The sequence below is a fragment of the Panthera onca genome, chromosome C1 (genome assembly GCF_046562875.1).
Source record: "Panthera onca isolate mPanOnc1 chromosome C1, mPanOnc1 haplotype 2, whole genome shotgun sequence".
NCBI classification, from domain to species: domain Eukaryota; kingdom Metazoa; phylum Chordata; class Mammalia; order Carnivora; family Felidae; genus Panthera; species Panthera onca.
Genome location: NC_138346.1, coordinates 185,537,463 through 185,565,303, shown reverse-complemented (window position 1 = coordinate 185,565,303; position 27,841 = coordinate 185,537,463). Strand labels below are relative to the sequence as shown.

The 27,841-nt window shown below is 42.6% G+C and overlaps 3 protein-coding genes across 11 annotated transcripts in view; 1 reads left to right on the top strand and 2 right to left on the bottom strand.

The window, feature by feature from the left end:
- The window catches only part of NASP (nuclear autoantigenic sperm protein), a 43,249-nt gene extending 39,805 nt beyond the window's left edge, over positions 1-3,444 (top strand). For 3 of the 6 annotated variants that reach the window (XM_060626023.2, XM_078451973.1, XM_078451977.1), the window contains 6 exons: positions 530-718; positions 838-1,004; positions 1,731-1,787; positions 1,875-1,952; positions 2,626-2,754; positions 3,252-3,444. In XM_060626023.2, the coding sequence (XP_060482006.1) occupies positions 530-718; positions 838-1,004; positions 1,731-1,787; positions 1,875-1,952; positions 2,626-2,754; positions 3,252-3,332 (701 nt within the window). In that variant the 3' untranslated portion in view covers positions 3,333-3,444. The remainder of the gene's footprint in view (positions 1-529; positions 719-837; positions 1,005-1,730; positions 1,788-1,874; positions 1,953-2,625; positions 2,755-3,251) is intronic. The other 3 variants (XM_078451975.1, XM_078451974.1, XM_078451976.1) reach the window with 3 other exon arrangements.
- A 288-nt stretch (positions 3,445-3,732) lies between these two features.
- Positions 3,733-10,747, bottom strand: CCDC17 (coiled-coil domain containing 17). Its single transcript, XM_060626029.3, is given in 14 exon segments — positions 3,733-5,221; positions 5,223-5,311; positions 5,561-5,671; positions 5,741-5,951; positions 6,097-6,300; positions 6,460-6,557; positions 6,671-6,816; positions 7,023-7,160; positions 7,432-7,550; positions 7,642-7,725; positions 7,952-8,114; positions 8,215-8,437; positions 8,541-8,621; positions 8,624-10,747. Coding segments are annotated over 14 exon segments (1,974 nt in total). The 5' UTR covers positions 8,840-10,747; the 3' UTR covers positions 3,733-5,130.
- A 127-nt stretch (positions 10,748-10,874) lies between these two features.
- GPBP1L1 (GC-rich promoter binding protein 1 like 1) overlaps positions 10,875-27,841 on the bottom strand; it is a 69,456-nt gene continuing 52,489 nt past the window's right edge. For all 4 annotated transcript variants that reach the window (XM_060626031.3, XM_060626030.3, XM_060626032.3 and 1 more), the window contains 7 exons: positions 26,506-26,578; positions 25,056-25,249; positions 16,906-17,046; positions 16,292-16,450; positions 13,762-13,886; positions 12,714-12,816; positions 10,875-11,798 (listed from right to left, as the gene is read on the bottom strand). In XM_060626031.3, the coding sequence (XP_060482014.1) occupies positions 11,646-11,798; positions 12,714-12,816; positions 13,762-13,886; positions 16,292-16,450; positions 16,906-17,046; positions 25,056-25,249; positions 26,506-26,578 (948 nt within the window). In that variant the 3' untranslated portion in view covers positions 10,875-11,645. The remainder of the gene's footprint in view (positions 11,799-12,713; positions 12,817-13,761; positions 13,887-16,291; positions 16,451-16,905; positions 17,047-25,055; positions 25,250-26,505; positions 26,579-27,841) is intronic.

Here is a 27,841-nt window from a genome sequence, read left to right as displayed (position 1 = left end):
AAAATTCAGCTTGATTGATCATAAGTTGTGGGCAGTTGGCTTTAAAGGACAGTTTGGGTTCCTATAGCTCCTAGAGCTGTGTGAATAATCTCCCCTAACTGAAGTCTTTCAGTAGTTTTTTTTGTTTTGTTTTTTGTTATTTTGATATTGTTTATAGTCAAGGATCCTAGAGATGCTACAAAGAAAATGAAATGTAAAATAGAGCATTCCTGTAGGATAGTCTAAAATTTAGAAATATTGGGGCGCGTGGGTGGCTCAGTCGGTTGGGCGTCCGACTTCGGCTCAGGTCATGATCTCGCGGTCCATGAGTTCGAGCCCCGCGTCGGGCTCTGGGCTGATGGCTCAGAGCCTGGAGCCTTCTTCCAATTCTGTGTCTCCCTCTCTCTCTGCCCCTCCCCCGTTCGTGCTCTGTCTCTCTCTGTCTCGAAAATAAATAAAATGTTAAAATAAATAAATAAATAAAAATAAAATAAAATTTAGAAATATTAGATGCTATCCATTTGCTTGCTTTTCTTTTTCTCTTTATTAGAGAATTATGTCCAAGCTGTGGAGGAGTTCCAGGCCTGCCTAAACCTTCAAGAACAGTACCTGGAAGCCCATGACCGTCTCCTTGCAGAGACCCACTACCAGCTGGGCTTGGCCTATGGGTACAACTCTCAGTATGATGAGGCAGTGGCACAGTTCAGCAAATCCATTGAAGTAATTGAGAAGAGAATGGGTGAGTGAACATCAGCTATTTGATGCTAAGCTTGGTGGATCCAGTAATTGACAAGATTTTTAAAAAATGGATCCCCTTGTGGTTAACTATTAGTGATCACTTTAGCCTGTTTTTTGTAGCTGTACTAAGTGAGCAGATGAAGGAGGCTGATGGATCATCTTCTGAATATGAAAAAGAAATTGAGGAGCTGAAGGAACTGCTACCTGAAATTAGAGAGAAGATAGAAGATGCGAAGGAGTCCCAGCGTAGTGGGAATGTAGCTGAATTGGCTCTGAAAGCAACTCTGGTTGGTTTGGTTTCCTTTTAAAGTTTTGGTAATAGTATGATATTGTTGGAAGTCATCATGGTATTAGTGTTCCATTTGTCTAGGAACCATGACTTGGTTTCTGAGGAGCTGGTTGTTGAAGGAATGTGAGAATTTATCTAATTATTCCTATCAGATATGCTTAAGATAGTATAATGCTTAAGAGAAGACACTCTGGAGCCATACTGGGTTTGAGCTCTGTATCTGCTGCTTACTGTGTGTGGCCACAGGCATGTTACCTAACATTTCTTTGCCTTAGTTGACTCATCTGTAAGATGGGGATAATAATACCTGTAGGTTAAAATACTTATGACAATACAAATAGTGTTCGCTTAATAAATATTAGCTATTACTTCCATCTTTGAGAACTCCTATTTAGATTAGCAAGGTATTGATGGCTTCTAGCCCCACATTTCCTGGCTCTGCTTTCAGCTGCTGGAATGTCAGGGAGCGTCCTATCCTCCTGGTGATGACATGATACAGAGGGGTTAATTTAACATCTACACTGCCTAAGCTCCCAGTTTGGGGATGGCAGGTGTAGGTAGAGGTGGGTGGACGATATTGCTTCTATAAGGAAGCCCGCTAGTATTTGAGGTCTTAATCAGAATCAGTTGTTTCTGATTAAGATGGTCAGTACCGTTGTAGGACTGTGGGTGACCTGGTGGGTTTTGTCCTGGGCCCCACTTGGGTCTGTCACCTCCCAAACAGGTGGAGAGCTCTACTTCAGGTTTCACTCCTAGTGGAGGAGGCACTTCAGTCTCCATGGTGAGTATGCGGGTGGTTTTTGTCACTTAACATCAGGTCTGTTGGCCTCATGTAGCTGTACGTTGCTAACAAAGTCCTTTTTGCCAGGTTGCCAGTAGAAAGCCAACAGATGGTGCTTCCTCATCTAACTGTGTGACTGATATTTCCCACCTTGTCAGAAAGAAGGTAAATGTACATGTGGTCATTTCTGTCTTTCCAGTCTTTTTGTTTTGTTTTTTGCTTCAAATGATACATGGGGAATGCATTCCCTAATATTTGATGCAATAAGACACTCATTTTGCAAAGTTGGTGAGGATTTGAGTGAACGTAGTTTTCACTTGAATATGTCTTCTAACAAAAATTTCCAGGCCTCTTCTGGCCTAGGAGTATCAAATCAGAAAAGTTGCTGAGGAGACTTGGTCTCATGGCTCATCTTAGGAAGCAGGCAGGTTTTGACAGTAGTCATTCAGCAGCAGACCTGCTGATCCTTATACTCCTGACTCTGCCTGTAGTTACAATAGTTTTTTTTTTTTTCCCCCTCTTGTGGGAGACTGATTCCTTTGTTTCTGACTCCCAAAATTGTGGTTTGGTTATTGTTTAGATCTCCTTACCCTACCCCACCTTACCACTAGGGAGGCTGAATTGGTATGTTTTGGCAGACCACTTTATTGTATTGAACTCAGGTTGGCTTCTGCCTCTGTGGCCATGGGAGAAGACCCTTAGACCTGTGGATCCTGGTGCTGCAAAACCATGGGGTGGCAGCGGCAGGGGAGGAGAGGAGTAAAGGGACTGTTAAAAAGTTCTGCAGTTCTTTTAAAAATATCCAGCACATTTGTGAAGCTCACAATTATATCTTCAGAGGAAACCAGAGGAAGAGAGTCCCCGAAAAGATGATGCAAAGAAAGCCAAACAAGAGCTGGAGGTGAATGGAGGCAGTGGGGATGCCGTCTCCAGTGGAAATGAAGTTTCAGAAAACATGGAGGAGGAGGTGGGCAGTTAAGAGGGCTTGGACTCTTGCCTTATTTCCCCTTGTTCTCAGGGCCTGGGGAAACTAGTCCTCCTAAGTGCATGTTCCCTGCCTTGAGCCTGTTTGTTTTTATAAGGGTTGCATTCAGTTAATCCACTGTGCAGGAAACGATTTGGTTATGGAATGTAGGATGTCCCGTTGACAGATGGAAACTATATACATACCACAGGTCCCATCCTAATGAATGTATGAGAAGGTATTTAATTGGCAAGACCATTGGGTTACTTCTGCTTCCTCCTTTCCAGGTAACCTATAAACATTGGCATGGTCAGCCCTATTCTAGAAAATTTAGGAAATGGCCTTATATTTTGTGGTCATTGCCGTTATTCATGTAGGGAGCAAAGCAGGGTTTTAAGAGACCTGTTTACTTTCTCTAAGGCCTCTACTCAATTATATAAGACGGAATGGCTTAAACTAGGTAGGGTCATTTATGCCCAGGCTCCCTGTTTGTCTTCCAGGCTGAGAATCAGGCTGAAAGCCGGGCAGCAGTGGAGGGGACCGTGGAGGCCGGAGCAACAGTTGAAAGCACTGCATGTTAAGAGAGGGCGCAGAGCCTTCCTCCTGAGGGAAAGTGTTTTTGTATATAATGTATTTTTTCACTTTGGGGGGATTCTTTTTGTATAACTTCAATAAAGATTGTAAGCAAAGGTTGAGGCTTTGATGATTTTTTTCTTAAACATTGGCTGAATCTGTGCCTTGGAACGCTCCAGGTTTTGTATAGTGGCCAAAGGCACCCCCCACTCCCTTTCTGTACTGTTCTCATCCAAATTCCTACCTATTGTGGAGGTGATCAAATAAAGCATGGTTATAGGCCTTTTGTCTTCCAATGGTGCTATGCTTTTTCCATTTTAAATACTGCACTCAGCTGTGTTGCAAACCTTCAGTGGTGCTGTCCCTGGATGGGGGCTACAAAAACAAGACTTGGTGAAGATCTTGCTCTTTGGTGCTGATACTTCTGTTTGATGGACTTTGTGAGCTGATAACCGCCTCTGAGTCAGGCCTTGGTACTTTTATCCACTTAGTCTCCAACTGGGGGCCAATAATCCTGTCTGGAAAAAGAACTCTGAAGAAAACTTGGAGTGGTGGGGGAAACCTTGAGAACTGGTGTGCTAATTATAGAGAAATGAGCTTTCTGGTTTGAAAGTGGCTGAGGGACAGACTGGACCCTTTGGATGTGCTTGGGAGAATCTGTGGGGAGGCTGGTTGATGGAGTTTTGTTTTCTGTACAGAAAGGCTGAAATTATCTATCAACTTGAATCCGAATTGTTACCCCATCTGCAGTTTTGACTTCTCAAATAAAGATGCTAAAAAAGCTCTTGGTCTGGACTTGTGTTTAAAGATTTTCAGATTCAGTGTCTCCTTCTCTGCCCCCTCTTACTCTCTCAACTAAATGTTTAAAAAAAAAAAAAAAAAAAAAATCTTCACTGGGATCCTTGACTGCCTAGAGCATTTCCATGTGGAAGGTGGGGTTGAAAGTCTGGCTGCCCAGTCTAAGGGTGCTGGTGCTTAGGATACTGGTACTAAGGCCATCCCATTAGGACCTCACAGATGCCCAGGATGCAAGGTAAATGGAGAGTCTCCATATATCAGCTGCCTCTGACCCGACCCTTAGTTTAATTACTTGTTATGCATCAGGCATTGTTTGGATCTGAATTCCAAACAGTGCCTGCCCTACATTACCTAGAGGGAGTTATTTAATTCTTACCACCCACAGGGCTACTTTGCTGCACTAGACTCTAGGTCAGAAACTGCCATTTTAATAACCAATGTCAGAGGCAGTTTTTCACTTTATTATTTTGTCCCCTAAATACAAGAGAAAATGGAGTTTTTCTGGGCTGGTTATGGTAACTCATGGCTGCAGATCTTCCTGAAGATGCCTTCGTATTGCAGGTACCAAGTCCTGAGGGTTTTAGGCCTAATATCAAATTTCAGCCAGATTTCACAAGTGACCCTCTAAGTGTGTAAGATATGGGAGCTCCTAGTTTATGGGACCTTTAGAGCCTGGATGGCTTCCCAGAGGATGTCCTGAGGAAGCTTGGATTTGAATGAAGAAGTGTGGCAACAAGATAGGCTTTAGCAAGAAACGTGGGAATAAGTTCAAGTTCTTTTAATGAATTAAAGAGTGCCCTTGCTCAAATTTGAAAGGATTTAGATGCCAGGCAGTATTGCAAATAACCTTACATTCACTTAATCGCCACATCTGTTTTACACAAGTATTTTTGAAAGGTGGTAAAGCCGTTGGAGCTTTTATCTGCTATTTGCTCCTAGACCTTCAGAAGGTGTAGTAGTAAAACTGCAGGTCTGGCAACTTCAAATCCTAGATCTCTGCATGTTAAGCTACTCCTGCCCATATTTTCCTAGACCCAAAGCCAGAGGGGGTAGGTCAAAGCTGTGATGAGGGCCCAAACCCTCATCTCAAACCTTGACTGCTGAGGGGCTCTTCTGTGGGAGGAGGGGGATCAACAAAGCCAGCTTTTGGGGCAAGGGAGCTGGCTTCCAGTGAAGGCGAACTGGACATCTGTGGAACAGGGAGAAGAAAGTATCTTTAGCAAGAGGTTTGTCTTGACTACCCAGTGTAAACCAAGTTAACCTCATTGTTCTCTGATTTCCTTATCCATTTACCTAGATCTACCTAATAGGATGTATGAGGGTTAAATGAGTTCATTCACAGCACTTGATAACTTGGCACATGGTGGTCAGCAAATACCGGCAATTAACCACACACCAATCACACCTGTGGTGCCCCTAGCTCCAGGTGGGCCCTCACCAGAGGTGGGTACTGGTATTCCTGGGCACTTGCTGGATTGATCTCTGCCAGTGTCTGGACACCTGCATCTCTTGCATTAACCAGTCGCAGAAAGAGCTCAGCCTGACCTACCTGGAGAGAGATGAAATAGTAATGCATCTGTACCTGGAGTAGACCCAGTCCTCATTACTCCACACTTACCTGGGGAATCCCATTCAGCTGCCCAAGGCTAAGGCTGGGGTCCAGAGGAAGGGCCCGAAGTGGAATACGCCAGTGACCACTTAGCACTCTTTGATCCTGGTCAAATAACACCAGTGAGGCCCAAGCCTTTGGCTGTGGTGCTGTAGCCCATGCCAGCCCCTGCCAGGCCTGTAGCTCACAGACCAAGGATACTGATGGTGAAGGTGGCAGTCTAGAACAACCAAAACAAGGTGTCAGAACTGTTCTCCCTTCCTAGGATAGCCCTCAGAGCCAGTGGCCCTATGTACACATGAGAAAACTCAGAATGAGGGAAAAGCCTCAAAATGTGGCACCAAAGCCAATCTCCACATACTGACCTGGGTACAGGCTGCCTGCTGGCAAGGATGGCACAGTTGCCCATGGGCCCAGGAGCTGGAGGTGGGGGCAAGCAAAGGGCTGGGGGCAATGCTGTGACCCCTCCTGTATCCTGTCCATCTCGGGTCAAACCGGTCAGTAGTTGCACCCAAATCCAAGAAGCCTCAAGTCCCCGAAGGAAGTCATAGAAAATGACCAGACCAGCCCTGAAGAACACAGGTCTCAGCTGGCACCTACAGATAAACACACCCCCAGCTCCTCTTAACCTTGCCCCCCCCCCCCAACCCTCATTTGTCCTAGTGGTCTCCTTAATTAAAAGTGATGACCAAGTCACAGAGGATGTCAAAAGAGGAAGCCTGCCTCACCCAGGGTCGTAGGGTGCAGGGCCCAGAACGTCAGAAGTGGGCAGGAGGAAGTGTGCATCCAGGCCTAGGTTTCTGGTCATGGTTCCAGGAGGCTGCGGCTGTGGATGGGGAAAGAGTGGACCCCGGAAAGCCTCCCAGGTGTCCGTGCTTCCCCAACTGCACAAAACAGAACTGCCTGCCACCCTCCCCCACCAAACCCCTGGGTCCTCACAGCCTCTTCTGTGCCACTCAATAGGACACCTGTGGGGTGTGGAATCGGTGGCAGTGGGGGAGCCACCCGGGGTGGGAGGCGTGGGGGATCTTCCCTCCTTCTCAGACTTGGGCTGGGATTCGCGGCAGGTCGCAGCTTCCTAGGCCCTGGGAGCAGAATTAAGAGTAGGGTACCCCTAAGCAGGACGCAGCAAGTAACAGCGCTGAGATAACCCTCCCCCGGGAGCCTAGGTGCATGGACACCTGAAGATGCACATAAACAAGGACGGACAGCACATAAACACCAGCCTCATTCCCCACACATGGTCCCTCTAACCCCCTCTTCTGAGCTTGGTCTGATTGAGCTAGGTGACCTGGGACGGGTACTCGCTGAAGCCAGGACGCAGGGCCTGCGCCTCTCTGCATCTGCAAGGCCAGGATTTCTGCCTCCAGGCGCCGGTTTTCAGCTTCCACTACTAGAAGCTCCCCCAGTGTGGCATCTGCCTTCCTTCCTGCGATGAAAAGTCCGACCTGTCACCTCTGACCTCTGGTGACCAGCTGGTGAGATTCTGAGTTATCCAGCTTTAGGTCTCTTTGGACAAGGCTGGACTTGTCAGGTAACATTCTAGCCATTGCCACAAAGACCACCCAGGTTTTATACTTCTGGGTTTTTGCTCAGGTGGTCCTCATGCCTCCCTCAACCGCCCTTTTCCTCCTCCCACAATTAAGACCACCGCATCTGAGAGGCACTCCTGGCCGGCCCCCCGGCCCCCTCCTGTTCACCCCTGCGAGTCCGCAACCGCTGCAGCTCCAGTGTTGAGGCCTCCACTTGCAACTGACATATCTGGCCCAAAACGCCGGGGTCCCGGCCCCCGCCTCGAACATAGGCCTCGCGCAGGGCCCTAGGAAGGGAGTAGGGGACAAAAAGGCAGCAGCGTCTTTCCAGAGCTGATCAGCGCTTCGCCCATGCCGTACCCGGGCCCGGGACCTCACCCGATCTCGGCAGCCAGAGTCCCTGGGTTGGCCTGTAGTACCGGACAACAGAGTTCTGCCTGTCGCAAGGGGTTGAGCCCGGTCCTGGAGCAGAGGGATACCGGCGCGGAAAAGGTATTACAGATCCAGACGCCAGGCCTCCGGAAGCCCCGCCCCTTCCCGAGCTAACACTCGCAGCTTTCCAGCGGCTTAGGGGCTGGAGCCTCGCGCGTCCCGCCCTCCAGAGGGTCCCGCCCCGCCCCAGCCCCGCCCCAGCCCCGCCCCCAAGCCAGCTCAGCTGAGCTACCGAATTCCCCGAGCCGGCTCTCACCCGGACTCTGGCTGTAGCTGCTGAACGTGCGCCCCTAGCACTTCCAGAGCTCCCCGCGTTCGCCGGCCTTCTGCCCTGAGTTCTCGAAGCTCCCGCTCCAGGCCGATAAGGCGTGATATTCCGCCCCGGGTCTGGGCCAAACCTTGGAGGCGTTGGCTCAGTTCTGAGGCGGTAAAGGATTGGGTCGCAACGGGGCCAACAAACTCAAATCCGAAGGGCGAGGGGCGGAGCGGGCCCTTAGTCCCCCTCTCCTTTCCCCTCACCCTCGTTGCGTCGCTCCAGGGCAAGGCTCTGTGCCTTCGTCTCCACCATCCGCTTTGCGTGAGTCTTTTGCAATGCCCAAAGCCTCTCTCCCGGGCTTCCAGCAGCTTCTGGGGTGGGGCCCTGAGTCAGCGCCTCACAACGTCTTCGGAGCCCTTCTGATCTTCGGGGGACCTCTGTTATCCAGGGTTGCATTTCCTGTAGGTACAGCCACAGCCGCTGCACCTGGAGATAACAGGAACGCGCGATCTCTGTTAGGAGTAATCCGACCTATAATCTGCCTGATCTGTAGGCTTGGGGAGGACGCTGAATTTTGAGCCAAGAGTACCTCCTCCGTTAGCTTCTTCAGAGCCAATTTGCTGGCCTCTTGGTCTGAGATGCCCTGGTGTCCTTGTGGCATAACCTGGCGACAGGGTGTGGGATGAGAAATCCTCAAAGAGTTGTCTGAATACCCGCCCGGTTTGGCCAGAGGCGGCCTGTTGAGAGGTGTGCACCAGGTGTTACCTCTCGGGTCAGATGGCCAATGCAGAAGCGCTGAGTGTGGGTAGCCAGCAGGGCCCAGGAGCGGAAAACCATGTCACAGGACCCACAGGACAGGAGCCCTGGCTCCCCAGAGTAGGAGGCCATGGAATGGGATCCCTTTCCTGACACCAGACAAGACCTGCAGAAGACAGGGCAGAGGGCAGGGGAATGGGAGAGGAGTTTGAAACAGAAAGCCAGAGGCAGAGAGGAAAGGCCAGGTTTACTGAGTTTAGATTGTTTATGTTTGGGGAGGAGATTTAGCAACCTGGGAAACAACTACAAGTCTAGGCAGGTCTGGAGCATGGGCAGGAAAAAGCAGGCCACCTTTGGGAGGAGCCCCTAAAAAGTGTCACAAGGACTGCTCTACCTAATTACATGAGCATGGGCAAGTCCCTTTTAAAATCTCCGTTTCTCTGCTTATATAAAGGGGAACAAACAGCTGTCTCCTAGGCTGGCTGGGCCCCATCACTCCCAATTGCTGGCCACTGAATAGCCTCCAGCAGGGAGGTGTCATCTTGTTCATTCTTGTTTTCCCCCAAATGGATGTTACCCAAGTTAGCCCCATTCTCCATTCTAGGGAACACCTGGGAATGGAAGCAATCGTCCCTTCTGGGTTTTCTTCCAGGAAACCTGTCTTTCCTGTAGGCTGAAAAGCTCTTCTTTGCACTGTGCCTCTCTGGAAGAAACCACAGCTTTTGCATAACCAAGTCACACCAAAGCCAGCGGTCTCTCCCTAACACCCATTCCCTGATTCCTGTTTTTTGGGTTTTGTTTTGTTTGGCTATAGAGGAAAGATAGTCCACACAGGCCAAGGAATGGAAAGTTCAGGGAGAACATTATAAATTTATCAGATGAGGGTAAGCTTTCACTTGAGCTGGCCAGGGGCCAGGGAGGCCCTTCTTGTGGGTCAGATCTCTCTGCCACCTCCCCAAAGATCTGCATCCATCAGAGGCAGGAGCTCTGACTTAGCCCCATGTTTCCAAACTCCCTTTTCTAAACAAGATAGAGACTTAAGGTAGCAACACCCCCATGTAAGGCCAAGATATGACCAGCAACAGCTTGCAAAGTGTTTCAAAGCATGTGATCTCAGTCCAGCTTAAGTCCAAGGGAGAAGAAGGGCACATTTTTAGAAATCTGTTCTGTGAAAGCTAGTTAGGAGCAAAGCCCAAGGCTAAACAGGTACGATATTTCTATCTCAACCAATTTCTCATGTCTGGTTTAATACTTTTGCAACTTAATTCATTTATAGTATTCACGGATTCTAATATGCACATTTTTCCCACATTTTAACGCTGAAATCAGGATCGACAATGTAGTAACTGCCAAGTTTTCTTATTACTACATAAAAGAATGTCTTCAAATAGATATATTCAATGAAATATGACAGTTTTTATTGCTCAATCAACATTTCCACTTGGACTACTTGTAACACTAGCAGGAGAGACTATATAATAGTGTGGCAGACAGGGTCTCTGCCTTCCTAGCCTTTAGAATCCAACAAATGTCATGCTAGTCTTTCTGCCTCTAGGCCTCTACCCCTTCTGAAGACACTACAAGTTAGTCATCTAACATGCAATGAGGCCTGTTGCTCTGCTGCTGGTCTCCTATTAGAGTATGATCTTAGACCTCTATAGCCACTGTAGGGATGGCCAAAGAGTGCCAGTATCAATATGTTTGGTTTAACTTCTACCTGGTCCATCAAATTTTGGACTAAGGTTTCATTTTTAATGTAACTTTATTTTCTTTCCTACTGGGCTGGGCACTCCCTGCATCCCCAGAGCCTTGCTGGGGAAGTGTACGTTGAATGAAAAAATGTACCTCCTCCATTGGTCACCCAGACAGCACTGGCTCAAACCCTTTCCCATGTTCTTATTTAGCAGGAAACTGAGACATAAACCTTCCTTAAAATATGCACACTGGTAAATACTTAAGCAGTGAAAATCAGTTTCAGGAAGGAAACTTGGGTTTCTGATTTTATTATGGGTAATTTATTGCACAAATTCTTCTGCATCAGAAAAGTATCTGCTAAAAGGAGAAACAGGTGTGTCTGAATTCAGATTTCCCTCAGACTTCTAAAAGTATTTCCCCAAAGAATCCACTCATCTAATTTTAAAGGAAATATACTTCTTACACAAGACAATCCAAACTGATGCAAAATATTTATTCCAAGTTAGTTATTTTATGCAGTAGTTTTCCCCCTCAACAGACTTGTGATAACCACATCTTTTAAATCTGTAAATAATGTTATCAAAATAATCTTAATCTTTGAAATCTCACAAAAATTTATATTTTACAATCCACCCTGAATATCAAGGCTGCAAGAATAACACATTTCCTATATCCAAATATTTTACAGCTGTACCCAAAAAGGAAAAAAAAAAAAAAAAAAAAAAAAAAAAAAAAAAAAAGAAAGAAAAAGAAAACCATGTATGCTTGGTTAAGGGCTATCGTTACCCGAGCAGCCAAAAATAAAATAAAATATCCAAATTATTAGCATTAATTTAATACAATTATAACTTCAATAGTCACTTTGTCATTGACAATGATTGCTTGAGCACAGGGGTGAGTGCCCCAAGGGCTGGTAGTAGAAGCTGTTGCTGCAGACCGGTGTTTCCTCCTCTCTGCACTGCCAGCTCCCACCTGTGCATCGCCCCATATATACTGTGTCTGTGTGTGTGTATTTAAAAAATTTTTCCCATCACACAAACTTCTCTCTATTAAGCAGATAACAGGGAAAGAACAACAACAAAAGCTAAACAAGCCAATTGCTCTCTCTTTGGGATATGATTATTTCCCTTGTGCATGAAGTATTCAACAACAACATAAGAAAAGGAAAAGAACAATTTCTTTTGTATACTCTCTAAACACACAAGCTGAGTTTCCTGGGTCAGATTTGTGAACATTTATATGCCTACTTCCAGGCATCGTCATCTGATGTTTCACTGCTACTGGTTTCCGTGTCTGAGTCCTCAAACTCTGCTTTACAAGTGCTTCTCCACGGGGAGAACAGGCTGGAACTGCGGCTCTGCAAAAAGCCATTCTTCCCAAAGCCATTTCTTCTCAGCTATGGTTAGCATGGGAAAGAAAAAAGAAAACCATCAAAAATGACACTGGCAATGGGACCTGGAAAAGGCCAGGCCTCAACTCAATTCTAGGCAGAATGTGGACGGCGCCCTTCTGAGAGATTAAAGATTTCATATAGCTGTGCTTTTTCAAAGTTTAATGTGCAAATCAATCATTTAATGATTTTTTTAAAATGCAGATTCTGATTTTAGTAGGTAGGGTTTCAGATTCTCTATTTCTCCAAGTTCTCAGATGATGACAATGACTGAGGGAATACTTCTGAGTAGCAAAATTTTTCTGTCAGCCTGTAATTTCTCTTTATAGGACTTGATACTGTTATTTGTGCTTTAAACATAAATGCCATAAATACAAATACATGTAAATAAAATATAAATACCACCAGAATTTAGGCTCCATGAGGTTTGTAGAGACTCCATTTATCTTGCTCACTGCTATAAACCCTAGGATCTGGCAGTGTTTCACTCAAAGACTCCAAACACTTGTTGAATGAATTCAAATATGTCGTTTCTTGGCTCTGGCCAGAGTATCTGAGGGAAACCATAACGCTGAAGGCAGGGGAGGGTGAGCTTGCTTCTCTAGAGACCAAGGGCTGAGACCCTAGCTTTGGACACAGTCTTGTGGTTCTGATAAGGAGTTAGAGCTGCCAGGATGAAAGACTATACTACCTTGTGAAATCTGCAAACCACTGACCTAGTTTTTGTATTCACCTACTGGAGATCCATATTGCCTAGGAAGTGATACACTTCTCTTTATTTTTACTATGACAACTTACTTTATATTTTCTTCTCCAAGGTCCTTTTCTTACACTAAACTGGGGCTCCCTAAGGACAAGGACTGTTGTGACTCCTTCCTCTCCTGGTCATTAACTGGTCTCCAGGAAAGGTTTATGACATACCTGCTCTGTCTTCATGTGGAACTCTCTGAGCTCATCCTCTGTGAGGGGGAGGCAATTCTCATCATTTTCAGGATACTCTTGCCATCCCATTGCTTTCAATAACCTTGTAGAGGGAGGTAAGGCAAAACAAAAACAAAACAAAACAAAAAAACAAAAAAACATGACACCTTTAAGCATAAGTGGGAAGCCCACAACTTTTCGGAAAAAACTTACTTGTCTAGGGGCAATGGTACCCACTTGGATTTTTCTTTCCTCCCCAGCGGGGTAAACTTTAATTATGGCAACTTAGGTGCTTGAATTAAATGAGGGATCTCCACAGTTGCTCTTTCCAGAGCACAAGGGCTACAGAGAACAGATAGTAGAGCAGAAAATAAGATTGCATAAGAGCCAAAATGCAAGGGCCCTCTCTATCCCATAGACAAAACAGAGGAAGAAATCTCACTTTTGTCTCTTGTAAGCAGATTAGTACAGTTCCACATGTACCTAAGTTTTCTTTCAACTTCATGGCATTGTGGTCTCCTTCATACTCTTGTGATCTTGCTGACTCCTAAAGTTATTCTGGACAGGAACCTCCTTTCAGGAAGGGACTGCCAAACATGGCAGGCCCTATCTGCCATCTAGTTAGTTGCCCAGAGAGCTGGCTGCTCTGTGTTCGAGGCCCTCATTAAAAGAATGCACTCCACCCATGGGGGTCTCATGCCTCCCAAGGCCCTTTAAAGGCCTCTTGGAACTGCTCACTTGGGTTAGGAGGGCCCAAGGGTCAGCACAACAGTCCCAGAAAACCGGTTCCCCTTTCCACTGAGTTATAAACTGAATCTGAAACTAAACTACATGAAAGCCTTGGAGAGGAAAGTGTAAAAAAAGCTGGCAAATCTGTAAAGCAATGCCCAGCAGGCAATAGGTCAAAGCAGGGGCATACAGAGAGAACAAGTTATTGTGCTAATGGACACTTCTCTCTGTATGCCAGACCAGATGTGAAACGTCTTAAGTATGTTCAAGCTTCTCGCAGGCCATACACAGCATCCACTGTGATCTGATCTTCCCTTACCTGTGCTCTGCTTCCAGAGAATGTGAGAGGACTTCCCCTTCCTCCTCTATAGGGAGACTAAGACCATTTTGATGACAGCCTTCCTCTCCATTTTCCTTTGGTTCTGGTGTGCTGTTGTCCTCCAACTGAAATAAGGACACACTTGGTTTAATGATCCTTTGTGGCAAGAAAAGTAATCTACAAAATTAAGGAGTCAGGATTGAGGGAAGTGCTTTCCAGAAAGCAACTTCAGTTCAAAAGTCTTCCTATTTAATAATGAGGACTTGCTCACCTTACTAAGATTTCCAAAGTATTACCAACTAGTCAGGATCTTAACTTCAGGTTATGTCAATGGTGGCAGAGCTATTAGATCCCTATGCAATACCCATGCAATCATTTGGTCTAAAGAACTGTGCTCAGCTTTAAAAAGTTGACTTTCGGGTACCTGGGTGGCTCAAGTCAACTGAGAGCGTCCGACACTTGATTTTGGCTCAGGTCATTATCCCAGGGTGAAAAAAAAAAAAAAAAAAAAAAGTTCACTTTCCTAGAGTTCTTGCAGCTAGGTGTTGCTATCTGACAGTTGGCCAATGTTGTATACATGCAAATTGCAGGATGGGGCTTTTAGGAAAGCACTTAAAAAAGGGAGACGTCATCCTCTTTCAGGTTTTTCGCTCTTTGTCCTTTCCCTAGCCAGAACATGGATGGGTAGTATAGAGGTGCATAACTAGCCAAGCCCAAGTTGACTAAAACTTACAAGTTTCTTGATAATACCAAGGAGCTCACCCTCGTATTTTTTTATTTTTAGTTTTTTTAAATGTTTATTTTATTTTTGAGAGAAAGAACGCGAGCAGGAGAGAGGCAGAGAGAGAGGGAGACATAGAATCTGAAGCAGGCTCCAGGATCAGAGCTGTCAGCACAGAGCCTGATGTAGGGCTCGAACTCACAATCTGTGAGATCATGACCTGAGCTGAAGTTGAACACTTAACCAACCGTACCACCCAGGTGCCCCAGGCTCACCCTCTTAAACTGAAACCTCTAACTCTCCTGTTGTAGGATACAGAACAAAAACAAAACAAAACAAAACCCTCTTGGTTTTACGGTTTTGTTTGTCAGATTTTCTAATTTTTTTAAATGTATTTCTAAGGTTGGGGGGAACAGAGGGATCCAAAGTGGGCTCTGTGCTTACAGCAGAGAGCCCGCAGTGGGACTTGGACTCTCGAACCATGAGATGATGACCTGAGCTGAAGTCAGATGCTTAACTGACTCAGCCACCCAGGTATCCTGTCAGATTTTCTTATATTGCAAGTAAATATAATCCTAACTGATAAAAGCTTCTGTAAGTTTACCAACTTCTTATAGCACTAACCAATTCAAGACTTTAAAAAAGCATAAATAACTGTTGGTGGGAATGCAAATTGGTGCAGCCGCTCTGGAAAGCAGTGTGGAGGTTCCTCAGAAAATTAAAAATAGACCTACCCTATGACCCAGCAATAGCACTGCTAGGAATTTATCCAAGGGATACAGGAGTACTGATGCATAGGGGCACCTGTACCCCAATGTTTATAGCGGCACTCTCAACAATAGCCAAATTATGGAAAGAGCCTAAATGTCCATCAACTGATGAATGGATAAAGAAATTGTGGTTTATATACACAATGGAATACTACGTGGCAATGAGAAAAAATGAAATATGGCCTTTTGTAGCAACATGGATGGAACTGGAGAGTGTGATGCTAAGTGAAATAAGCCATACAGAGAAAGACAGATACCATATGGTTTCACTCTTATGTGGATCCTGAGAAACATAACAGAAACCCATGGGGGAGGGGAAGGAAAAAAAAAAAAAAAAAAAAAAAAAAAAGAGGTTAGAGTGGGAGAGAGCCAAAGCATTAGAGACTGTTAAAAACTGAGAACAAACTGAGGGTTGATGGGGGGTGGGAGGGAGGGCGGGGTGGGTGATGGGTATTGAGGAGGGCACCTTTTGGGATGAGCACTGGGTGTTGTATGGAAACCAATTTGACAGTAAATTTCATATATTAAAAAAAAAAAAAAAAAAAAAAAAAAATGTATTAAGCACCTAGCATATGTCACTGGAATATGTCATTGAACAAATCTAATGAAAAACTCTGCCCTCAGAGATCTTGCATAATATTATCATTACATAGTAATTAAATTTTAATTAGTTACATATTATGTTAAATATTAATAGCATGATCTTTATTTAGCAAATATATATTTGGCTTTCGATTATAAAATCTATAAAAATGAGTATTACAACATTTCCATCGCCCCAAAAATATTCTGTATCTTGGGTGTGGTGGTGGTCATATGGGTGTATACTTGTCAAAAGACATCAAATGTACAATTAAAAATTTTAACTTAAACTAGATAATTCAAGCTGTAGAATTAAAATTAAATTTGTATGTAAATCAAAAAAAAATAAATAAATAAAAACAATAATGAAAAAAAAAAAAATAAATAAAAAAATAAAAAAGCATAAATACAACACGGGAAAACCCCTATGTTGCCCAGAAAATTCCTATGGTCTTACATCCTCCAGCTTGTCACAGTCTCTGTTCTCTGAAAAGTCTCCATTCCGGTCATCCTTCAGAGTCTTCAGGAACTCACTCTTCCTGTCGGTAGTTCGGCGGGTCAGCTTGGTCAGGCGAGAGGAGCTGATCTCAATTGGAGGAGTAGTGCTGGAGGGACTCTGGGCAAATATCACAAATAGGTTGCTCCTGACAGCAAAGAGCAAGAACTGGAATTCTCTGGGTCACTTCTATATGGAAGTGGTTTCCAGAATCTGGCAGCCTATTTACCAGTCTGTCTTTTATCAAAAACAAACTATCCTTTTCATATAAACAGACTTCAGCTTTGCAGGGTTTTTGCAGTTAAGACTGTATAGTTTATACAGCATCTCTTTCATTTTTTTATAGTCTCGAGAAATGATGCCGGTCTAACATAGTCTACTACAGAGCAACTACTAACTACTCAGCTACTGTCCATCTTTAGACGCTAATGGGGTCAAGAAATGACTCTGAGAGAAGCACAGCTACAAAGGAAATGGAATTAGAGCTGTACATGTCATACCGTGTATCTTAGCATATGTAAGTAAATGAGAAATGGCAATTTTAGAAAAGGCTGTTTGGCCTTGTCCTCACTCACCTCTTTAGGAGAGCTTAAAACTGCACCACCAGCCAGTACTACTGGTTTGGTAACAGAGATTGGACTGGTAAAAGCAGACTCCCGGCTCGAGGAAAGGGATCCTGATTTGTGTTCCATTCTGTTAGCTTTCCATGCACTGGGCTACACAGGAAGAAAGAATAAATCAGTCAAAACAAGTATGGAGACAGAAGCTCAGCCTGGAAGATCAGAAAGTAAACACTGAAATGTTATGTAAGAACACGAGTTCCAAGAGCTTACCCATCTTAACATGTTTGATGTTTGGGAGGCATGCAACCTCTTTCTGATGTTAGGCACTTGAAGGAGAAAAAAGCAGATGGGAACCAGAAGGGTCATGGGATATTAATAGGTATTTCTCAAAAAGAAAGCTCTGGTTCAATAACTCTGGGAGAAGCTGAAGTGAATAAAGTTCAACAGGTTTCTTCACTGTGCTATTTCTCAAAGCATTTAATTGTATATGAATTGGAGAGGCAGATATAATATACAGCATTTTCCAAACTTACTGGACCCCAAAATGTTTTGTTTCCCAGAAGGAACTCTTATGGCAGGAAGCTAGTTCTAGGAGGCCAGAGCAGGCAATGTAAATGGCTAGACAATGCTGGTTTGATCCTTTCTTTGCTTGGCCTTGTGGGGCTTAGGCCTATTTTGTCATGCTGGCCCTAGCTCCAATTTTGATGGCAGCATAGTGAAGCTGGAAGATTTTTTTTTTTTGAGTCAACCACACTGTCTGAAGAGACAGGAAGACAAAGCACATCAATGGAGTGAGGCTGGATAAGTGAAAAATGTCCATTTTTCCAGAATGAAACAACCAGAACAGAGAGACGGTCAGGACAAAGGAAGGATCTGAGTGAAAAGAATTTCTTTCTTGGTATTCAACAGGATATTATAGGCTTTAGGAAAGGAATTAATGTAAATGAGTACCTACCAGACGCTTATCAAACTGTTCACATTCTTATTCTAATTAGGTATAATTATTATATTGACTTTTAAGAAAGTTATACAATTTGTCCAAGGTTACTCAAATAGTATGTAGTATTGTTTTTTTGCAATGCCTCCAAAAAGAACATGCAAGCAGATAAGAGAGACAATGACCCTACTGGAATGGAGATTAATTTTTTTTCTTGTGCTCATCAAAATCTAAAGATGGCTGCTTATATAAGACTAAATATCAAAGATGATAGTTCCTCAGTGGCTTCCAGAGTTGTAGATGGTTACCAGATGCCTTGTCTTTCTTTTAACATTGTCACCTCAGGACACACAAACACTTGCATTTCTGCCACAGTAGTATGAAAAGTTTACCAATGTTACATGCAACAGGATACCTACATCTCTGCCCAACTTTATTCCAATTTAATCTTAATTTTCAGTAACTCAAACACTATGCTATATAGCTGGCTTCTCACTGGACAAAACCCATTTTGCCCTGGGCCCTCTTTTAGTAGAGAAATTATATATGTAGACATGCATCAGAGTGAACCACATATCAACCATGGTTGGCTTTTTTTTTTGTTTATTTTGAGAGAGAGAGAGAGAGAGAGAGAGAGAGAGAGAGAGACCGACCAAGCACACATACATGAGCAGGGGAGAGGCAGAGAGAGAATCCCAAGTAGGCTCCACACCATCAGTGCAGAGCCCGATGCTGGATTTGATCCCACAAACCATGAGATCATGACCTGAACCGAAATCAAGAGTCAGACGCTTAACCAACTGAGCCATCCAGGTACCCCTCAACACAGCTTTTTAAAAAATGTCCTCCCTTTCCTTTAAACTCCAATCAAAGCACTCCCAACTCTCTCCACCACAAATAATCCTGTCTTCTCCTACTGGACTCAGAAGTCAGAAGTCACTAGATCAAACTTTCCCCAATTCCCTCCTTTGCACCTCAAGTTTAACAGCTTCCTACTCCCTTTCTACCATTCTACACCTAGTTCATTCTCTTTCCATTCAGAATTTATCAGTTATTTCCTCCCTTCCTTCTAATAAGTTCTTCCATTTTATCTACAAACATGCTAAGCCACCTTACTGAAGCTAGGTGAAAAAAACCAAACACATTTATTTTCCTTTATACTACCATCCTTTTATTGACAAGCTTTCCTGCATTAAGTCAGTATCTGCTGTCTTACACTTGCTCATTATTACTTTTCAATTCTTTGCAACATTCACCTCCATCCCCATTTTAATAAAATAGTTCTTTTGGGGCACCTAGGTGGCACAGCCTGCTTCAGATCCTCTGTCCCCCTCTCCCTCCCCTGCTTGCACTCTCTCCCTAAACAATCAATTAATTAACTAGCTCTTTCAATAAATAACCAAAAATCTTGTTGTCATATTATATTCCAAGGCCAGCTCTTAATAAAAATATCTGTTTTTGGAGATTGCTATTACCCATCTTTTCAGAACCTGTCCCCTCTTTCCTTTCTGGATTCCCTTGCGTCTTTTCAGTGGATCCAGGAGGCATTCTCCAGGGCTCTAGCCTCAGTGTTCTGCTGTAATATGCTTCTCAGTTAACCAGTTATTTGTAACTGTTTAATCCCTTAAATTGTTGAGACCATATGATAATATGTAAAACTGTATCTCTACACTTAACCTCTCTCCTGAGGTTTTTTTTTTTTTTTTTTTTTTTTTAATGTTTATCTATGTTTGAGAGAGAGAGAGACAGAGACCGCGTGTGAGTGGGGGAGGAGCAGAGAGAGAGGGAGACACAGAATCCAAAAGCAGGCTCCAGGCTCTGAGCTGTCAGCACAGAGCCAGACTTGGGGCTTGAACTCACAAGCTGTGAGATCACAACCTGAGTTGAAGTCAGATGCTTAACCAAGTGAGCCACCCATGTGTGCTGTCTCTCTTGAGTTTTTATAAAGACCTCCATGATTGGACTGGCTTTAGTAGTCCTTCCCCCCATCAATTCCCAACTATCAGCCATACTTAAGCATTTGTCTTTTCCCAAACATGCCATGTTTTGCCTTCCTTCCTTTCCTTCCCTTTCTTTCCTCTCTGTTTGGATAACAATGGTTCCTCTGCCTCAAAAGCCCCATCTACTTGCTCCCTAACAAACTTCTGCTGTTTTATTTTTTTAAAGTAATCTCTAGGCCCAATGTGGGGCTCAAACTCATGATCCTGAGATCAAGAATCACATGCTTCATGGGCTGAGCCAGCCCTTCAGGTGTGTCCCAAACTTCTACTGTTTTTAAACTATTTACTGACTTAGGCCGTGTCAATATTATATTCCAAGTACTTTTAAAACTTTAATTTCATTCTTTTACCACAATTATGTGACAGATATAATTCGCTCCAATTTATTTTTAAGGAAACAAGTTTAGCAAAATTAAGTAACTTGCTGAAAATCATAGCCTTAGAGAGCGGCATGAAGTTTGACTCTAAAATCCAAATTCTCAACTTCCTCTTTTTTAATCCTTCAGGATGGTAGACATTTTGGAGCAGTGGAAACAGCTCTGGATTGAAGTTGGTCAAACCTGGTTTAAGAGCCCTGGCTCCATCACTTTATCAGCTATGTAATCTCATATTACAGAATTTTCTACATCCTAGGAGTAGAGGAGTAAACTTATAGAATATATGTAAAAGGCCTAATGAAGGTCTTGGAACATAGGAAGATGTCAATAAATGGCAATTCTTTCCTTTTCTACTTCAAAACCCAGTTCAAATCTGACCTTATCTATAAAGACTCTGAGAAGAACATTTATTATTATTATTGTTTATTTATTTTTTTATGTTTATTTCTCTTTCAGAGTGAGAGAGAGGGAGACATACAATCTGAAGCAGGCTCCAGGCTCTGAGCTGTCAACACAGAGCCCAACATGGGGCTCAAACTCACAAACAACAAAATCATGACCTGAGCCAAAGTTGGACACTTAACTGACTGAGCCACCCAGGTGCCCCGAGAACATTTATTTTTTATATCTGTCTCTCCACTAGACAGCAAATTCTTTAAGATTATTTTGGGGTTTGTTGTTGTTGTTTTATTTTAGAGAGAGAGAGAGTACAGGAGCAGAGAAGAGAGGCAGGGGGAGAGAGAATCCCAACCAGGCTACATGTTCAGCATGGAGCCCGACAGGGAGCTTGATTCCACAACCCTGGGATCATGACCTGAACCAAAATCAAGAGTCTGATGCTCAACCGACTGAGCCACCCAGGCACCCCTAAGATTACTTTGTGCCTCTAGTGACACAGGTTTTAATACACAGATACTCAACGTCTAGAGAAAATGAATGAATGGATAAATCCACGTTTTCCAGTCATCTCACCTCTTCCTTCCTCTAATACCTCGCTTTTCACATATCTACAACCATTCTCATTAACTGTTCCTGAAATCTGACCTTCCTCTCTTTTATACCTCTAGTGAAACGGCTACAGAGCTATACCAGTTTCCCAGAGAAGAACATGTGGTGTCATGTTTTCGGCCTCTAATTTGCTTCACACTGTGTGACTTCACCACCTCCCTTCTCTGTCCACTTTCATCATCCCTGTTCAGGCTTCATTACCTTTTACAAGGACAGTAACAGCTTTTACTTTAGTTTTCCGATTTTCATTCTATCCTCCACTTAGGATAGTCCTACACAACAGGGCTAAACTAATCTTAAACCCTGTGTCCTGACTTTTGTTCTTGCCACTTCTTCACCCTCAAAACCGTTCCTAGGTGTTTGAGGACATGACATTGTCTTAACTCTCTAGAGTCTAACAGAATACTTGCACTCATTTCAAATTAAATAACACTCATAAAAATTCTTTATAAATTCTTAAGGAATGGAGCAAACATAAAGTGTGATGGCATATTGATAATAATAGCTATAATTTATTAGCACTTACTATATGTCAGCTTTAAGTACTTCATAAAACCTTCTCATCTATTCCTCACAAAAACCTTAAAAGATGGGTACTATTACCCCATTTTATAGATGATCAAACTGAGACTTAGTAAAAAACCTGACCACGGTCATATCATAAAGAATGTGCAAAGTGAACTCTATCTACTCCAAGGCCCTGCTGTTAATATTCATGCCACATTATTTCTTTGATAGTACTTGCTCCCTTGACTTAAATTCACATTCTTTCCCTTCTACATCAGAGAAACAAGTATCTTATACCCTTTCAAAGATAATTCAACTTGTCAATCAGTTTTATTCCCACTCATTTCTTCCTGAGCCATGATTCTTTAATGACTTCTTTGAAGTATATTCCAAGTTGCTCCCAAGGGCTTCTTCCTACAGATTTCTTCATCCTTTCACTTAACTTTACCACCACATATATTCTATTTCCTTTTACTGTCAAGTCTCAAAAGTTGCCACTGCCTCTACTTCCACCCACGTAATTCCAGGATCCCCTGACATCTTGTTTTGTCCCTAAACCACTCTCATAAAACCTAAAGTCAAAGGTCATCTAAACCTTTCCAATTGCTAAGGTCAAAACCCATTTTTCATTTATTTTCCTCAAATGGTCAGCAACAACTGACAAGCGTTGACAACCCCAGTTGCTATCTAAACTCACCTACCCAGATTTTTGTGATAGCACAGTATTTTTTTTAATTTTTTTTTTTCAACGTTTATTTATTTTTGGGACAGAGAGAGACAGAGCATGAACAGGGGAGGGACACAGAGAGAGGGAGACACAGAATCGGAAACAGGCTCCAGGCTCTGAGCCATCAGCCCAGAGCCTGACGCGGGGCCCGAACTCACGGACCGTGAGATCGTGACCTGGCTGAAGTCGGACGCTTAACCGACTGCGCCACCCAGGCGCCCCAGCACAGTATTTTTTTGATGTCTGAATTATAATTTCTTAGTCTTATGGACTATATTGTTATTTTCCTAATATTTATAAGATATTAAATATTTCCTCCAAGTTTTATTTTCCCGTTCTTTATTCTTCCATCCTTTTCCCTTAGAGATCTTATCTACCCTGAAAGCCTCATTCATTACCACTAGGATAAGGACCCCCAGTCTGGATATTTCCCCAGTGCTCCCAGGAGTAATTAAAATGATCATCCACTATCCCTCAAATATGCCTAGTGTTTTCTGGTTTCAGAACTTGCATTTACCTCTTCTTACCATGTATAATACTCCCCAGACTCTTTTCTGCCTATCCAAATGTGAACCATTCTCCAAAGATCAGTTCAAAAGACAGTTTTCAATAACATTTTCCTCAATGGTCATAATCTGAACTGATGCTGCTCCTCTAAACTGAACACTAAATAGTGTTTATTTTTAAAAAAAAATTTTTTAATGTTTATTTATTCTTGAGACAGAGACAGAACGTGAACAGGGGAGGGGCAGAGAGAGAGGGAGACACAGAATCCAAAACAGGCTCCAGGCACGGAGCTGTCAGCACAGAGCCCGATGTAGGACTCGAACCCACGAACTGTGAGATCCTGACCTGAGCCGAAGTCGGATGCCCAACCGACTGAGCCACCCAGGTGCCCCCTAAATAGTGTTTAAGTAATTTAGTTATTCCAAGTCTGTTTAGAACTTGTTATTAGCATGTTATTATTTCATTTCACATATATCACATGACCTTTCATATTGTTATATCTTGTTAATCAGATTTTCAGCTCATGGAGTATCATGACCCATGTTGTACTTCTCTGTACTGTTCATAACCACCAAACACAGTGCTTACACACAGAGGAAATGAATAAATGCTCACTGGTTTTCCTCTCAATAACAAAGTAAATTCTAGTTATTGCTGTACTGTGCTAACAGCTCAAAGCCTGGAGCCGGCTTCAAATTCTGTGTCTGCCTCTCTTGCTCGCTCTCTCAAAAATAAACATTAAAAAAAATTTGGGGGGGGGGGGCACCTGGGTGGCTCAGCCAGTAAGCGTCCGACCTTGGCTCAGGTCATGATCTCACAGTTCGTGGGTTTGAGCCCCACATCGGGCTCTGTGCCGTCAGCTCAGAGCCTGGAGCCTGCTTTGGATTCTGCATCTTATTCTCTCTGTGCCCCTCCACGACTCATGCTCTGTCTCTCAAAAATAAGCAAACGTTAAAAAAAATTTTTAAAAAAACACTAAAAAAATTTTAAATTATACTAAAGAGATCCAATAAAGTGTTATAAATATTATGATAAGAGACAAGAGCACTACTCAATTAGAGATAAAAGGATGAATTAGATCTTTAGATGTATGTGATAGAAAAGGATTCACAGAGCAGGTAACATGAACTTGAAGGATAACTAATTTCCCAGGTAAAAGAAAGAAGTGATAGTAAAATATAAAAGATGGATTAGAGTTAGGCTATAAAGAATTATACATGCCACTGCCAAGGAGTCTAGCCACTGTTATTATAAGATCAGTGTTGGCAAGCAACAACTCGTGGGTCAGAGGCCTGTTTTTGTATGGCCCATGAGCTAATAATATTTTACATTTTTCAAGCACTGTAAAACAAACAAAAAACACAAGGGGAAGGGAGAAAAGGTAACAGAGACCATATGTCATAAGTGACCAGCAAAGCCTAAAATATTTATTATTTGGCTCTTCACAGAAAAGTTTACCAAACCCTTCTGTAGATGGTTTGGGACCGCTAAAGTGATTGAGGAAAGGATGTGTTACATTCAAATTGTTTTATGATAATCATTCTGGCAGTTCTGTACAAGATGACTGTACAGGGAGATGAACAAATAGAAGAGGACACTACAACAGTAAATGGGAGGTGAAAAGGGCACAGGACATCACAGAGGGAGTAACTGACACAGACTTTATAACTGCTTGGTAGAGGGGAATGAGTAATGAGGAGGAAAGCAGCAGCCAATCTAGACAATCATCCGAGTGATCAAACGGATGTTGATGCTATTAATGGAAACAGCAAATTAAGAGAAACAGGTTTATGAGATGAAGCTCATGAGAATGAGAAGCCTACTAAGAAAGCAGCTGGCAGCAGTAGAGAGTTTGGAGACAGAGTAAACTATATCTATAGATATCTGTATATAACTATATAGATATCTATACAGTTATATCTATTTTTTTTTTTTCTGTTGAATCATTCACCAGATACTCGTTCAGTACTATATATATTAGGTACTGAATGAGTATCTGGCGAATGATTCAACAGAAAAAAATAAAAATACTATTTTTTTTCCTAATTTATTACCAAACTTCTGCTATATAAGGTTCTTATACGGATTCCAAATCATACCTTGGAAGGTGGTGGTGCAGGCTTAGGAACCAGGTTCTTATAGACACTTGGAACCATGGTTGACGATTTGTTCCCATTTGCATGGTGAGATCCTGGTGAGGTGAATGCAGCAGAGAAGGCAGCAGAAGGATCTTCTTTGGAAACTTTTTTGATGACTAGCATTTTGGAAGGTTGCTTGGCACTAGGTGGGTTTTCTGTGAAATACAATAGTGAAGAGACAAAAGAATGTCAAGCAATGGTTAACATGAAGCACAGTTTATATGAAGTCCTCACTTTCAACAGAGAGCTGGCAGGTGAGACTGAGGGACAAACATTTCCTGGTGTGCACTTAACAGATATTCTCAAAAGTGACAATACTTGAGAACTACAGGAAAAAAGGCAACATATGAAGCTAAATTCATAAATCAACCAGGAAGCCCAAAGATGTTAGTAGTCCTTCAGGGGCTTAATATGTCTAGTGTATGGTGTGATCACTCAGGCCATCAAGAACATATCCAAGGGTGGCAGTTCCTGTCAGCAGGGGAATGGAGAGAGATGTGGAAATTGGGAAAAGGAGGCTACCATGGGACCTTCTGATCAAAGTGGAGCAAAGCTTTACACTATTAACAAAGGGGAAATGGTACAACAAGCACCCTCAATTCCATAACTCAAAATCCAAAACCAGTATTCAGGTATGCTAAAGCCTTCCCAATAAGATGCCTAACTACTGACTGAATAGGTCTAATGTAGGAACTAGGGGAGTCTCATTTGTAAATGCCAACAATTTCAAAACTACAGATCACATTTGGTATAAAATACATTGATTTGTATGTTAATTTTTTATAAAGCTAGTTACTCCCAGCATGTACACATAAACAGGTGTATGTATATGTTTTCACCTTGCCTTCTACAATAAGCAACATTTAACTGCCAAACCTGCCCCCTAACCACCCCCACCAAATAAAAAAAAAAAAACAACTGTAACCTGGCTGAACAAAATACTCTATAGGATGTGGTAGTATGCAGCCTTTCAAAGAACATTTTAGAAGAGTATCCAATAATATGAAAGAATGCTTAGTACATATTGTTATATATGCCTGCCAAATATTTAGGAGACAATTATAACAACATAAAATTCAATTGAATTGTTACAAATGAATTAGCAATGTTAATTAAACATTACTACTTATAAGCTTTAGATTATTCTCCCTTTGCTTAAAATCTTTCAAATTCAGGGCTCTACAAGCTCTCAATTATCTGTATTGGGACTCCACTACCATTACAGTTCAATGGTATTTTCGGCGGGCAGAGTAAGAGATAATAGGTGTTAGTTACCATGTGCAAATGGATGAGATGAGAAAAAAAGAGATAAAGAAACAAACAAACAAAAAAGAGATAAAGAATTTTTGCTCTTCTCCATGCGAAGAAAAATTTAAAGTTGTGTGCCTTTAAAATGGCAAAATCTACCTACCCCACACTCCAGAAGGGGTCCCAATAGGTCTGCATGGCTGATTCTGTTTGCCAGCTTCTGGATTCAAAGAAGGCTAGGAAAAAAGGGATATTAATGGTTGATAAAGAAAGCTAATTATTTTGGCACTTTTTACAAAGTAGCCATCACCATGGAACCTATCAAATAATTATATATGAGCAGCACTTATTTAACACTGTAATCAGAATCAAGTAAGCAGAAGATATTGAAATGCTAAATCAACAGATCTTGTATTAATCTTAGGCTCTCTTGGGTTTCATTTCCCTTAATGTAAGAGGATTAAATTTGTTTTTTTAAAATGAACAGATTAAATGTAAGTCCTCATCTGCCAATAGGACTATATACGCCAAATAAGGAGGCACAGAAAACTGAATGAACAAGAATGTAGATCACTTTTCTCAGATTTAAGGATAATCTGGACAGTGAAATGTGTAGTATTTGTGATTTTTCTAAGACTGCTTTAGGGCAGAGCCAGACAATGTGCCAGGGACAGTGCTAGAAATACAAAGACAATTAAGAAGAGCCCCTGTGCCCACTACAAAGATATACTTGTAGACAAGCATAATAAAAGGTTACAGGGTTTATGATAAAAATTCCTATTAGGGAAGAGGAACGGTCAATTCCGCTTGAAAAAGAAGTGCTATCAGAAAAGGTTTCATTAGAGGTTAAAGGACTAAGAAGGAATCTTTAAAGATGAAGTCCAAAGTTGGAAAATGGGTGATTCCAGGAACAGAATGCTCAATGAACATCTGGACAGGAAAGCGTGAAAAAGAATAGAATATTCAGAAATCTGCAAATAGTTTAGAATGATTAGTACTAGGGAAGGAGGGGATCCTTCTGTGGTGAAAGAGATGTCTTGCAAAGTAGGCAAGAGCCAGACTGCAGTTTAGTTTTTAGGGAGACTAAATTTTATCCTGTAGGTATTGAAGATCCATCTCTCGGGCAGAGTTAACATAATCCATAATCATTAAGTTTTTAACAGTCTGGTAAGCAGCTTGAAGGATGTATTTGAGAAGTTTAAACATCAACTAGGAGACCAATTCCACAGATCCATAGATAAAGAGAGAAATGAAGGTAACAGGAATAGAGGAAGAGATGAGGGGAAGGATGGGAAAGTGTTAAGAGCAATAAACTGGACTTAACAAGGTTGAGTATGACACTGGTGTTCAAGCCCAAACTTTACAATATGGTAATAGAGTAGGAAAATGGCTTTTCAGCACAATTACCCACAGAACATTAAACAAACAACAGAAAGATGCCCAGATCCACTACAAAGCTTCTGAATCAGAATCTCCAGGGATGGAGCCCCAGCAGGTAT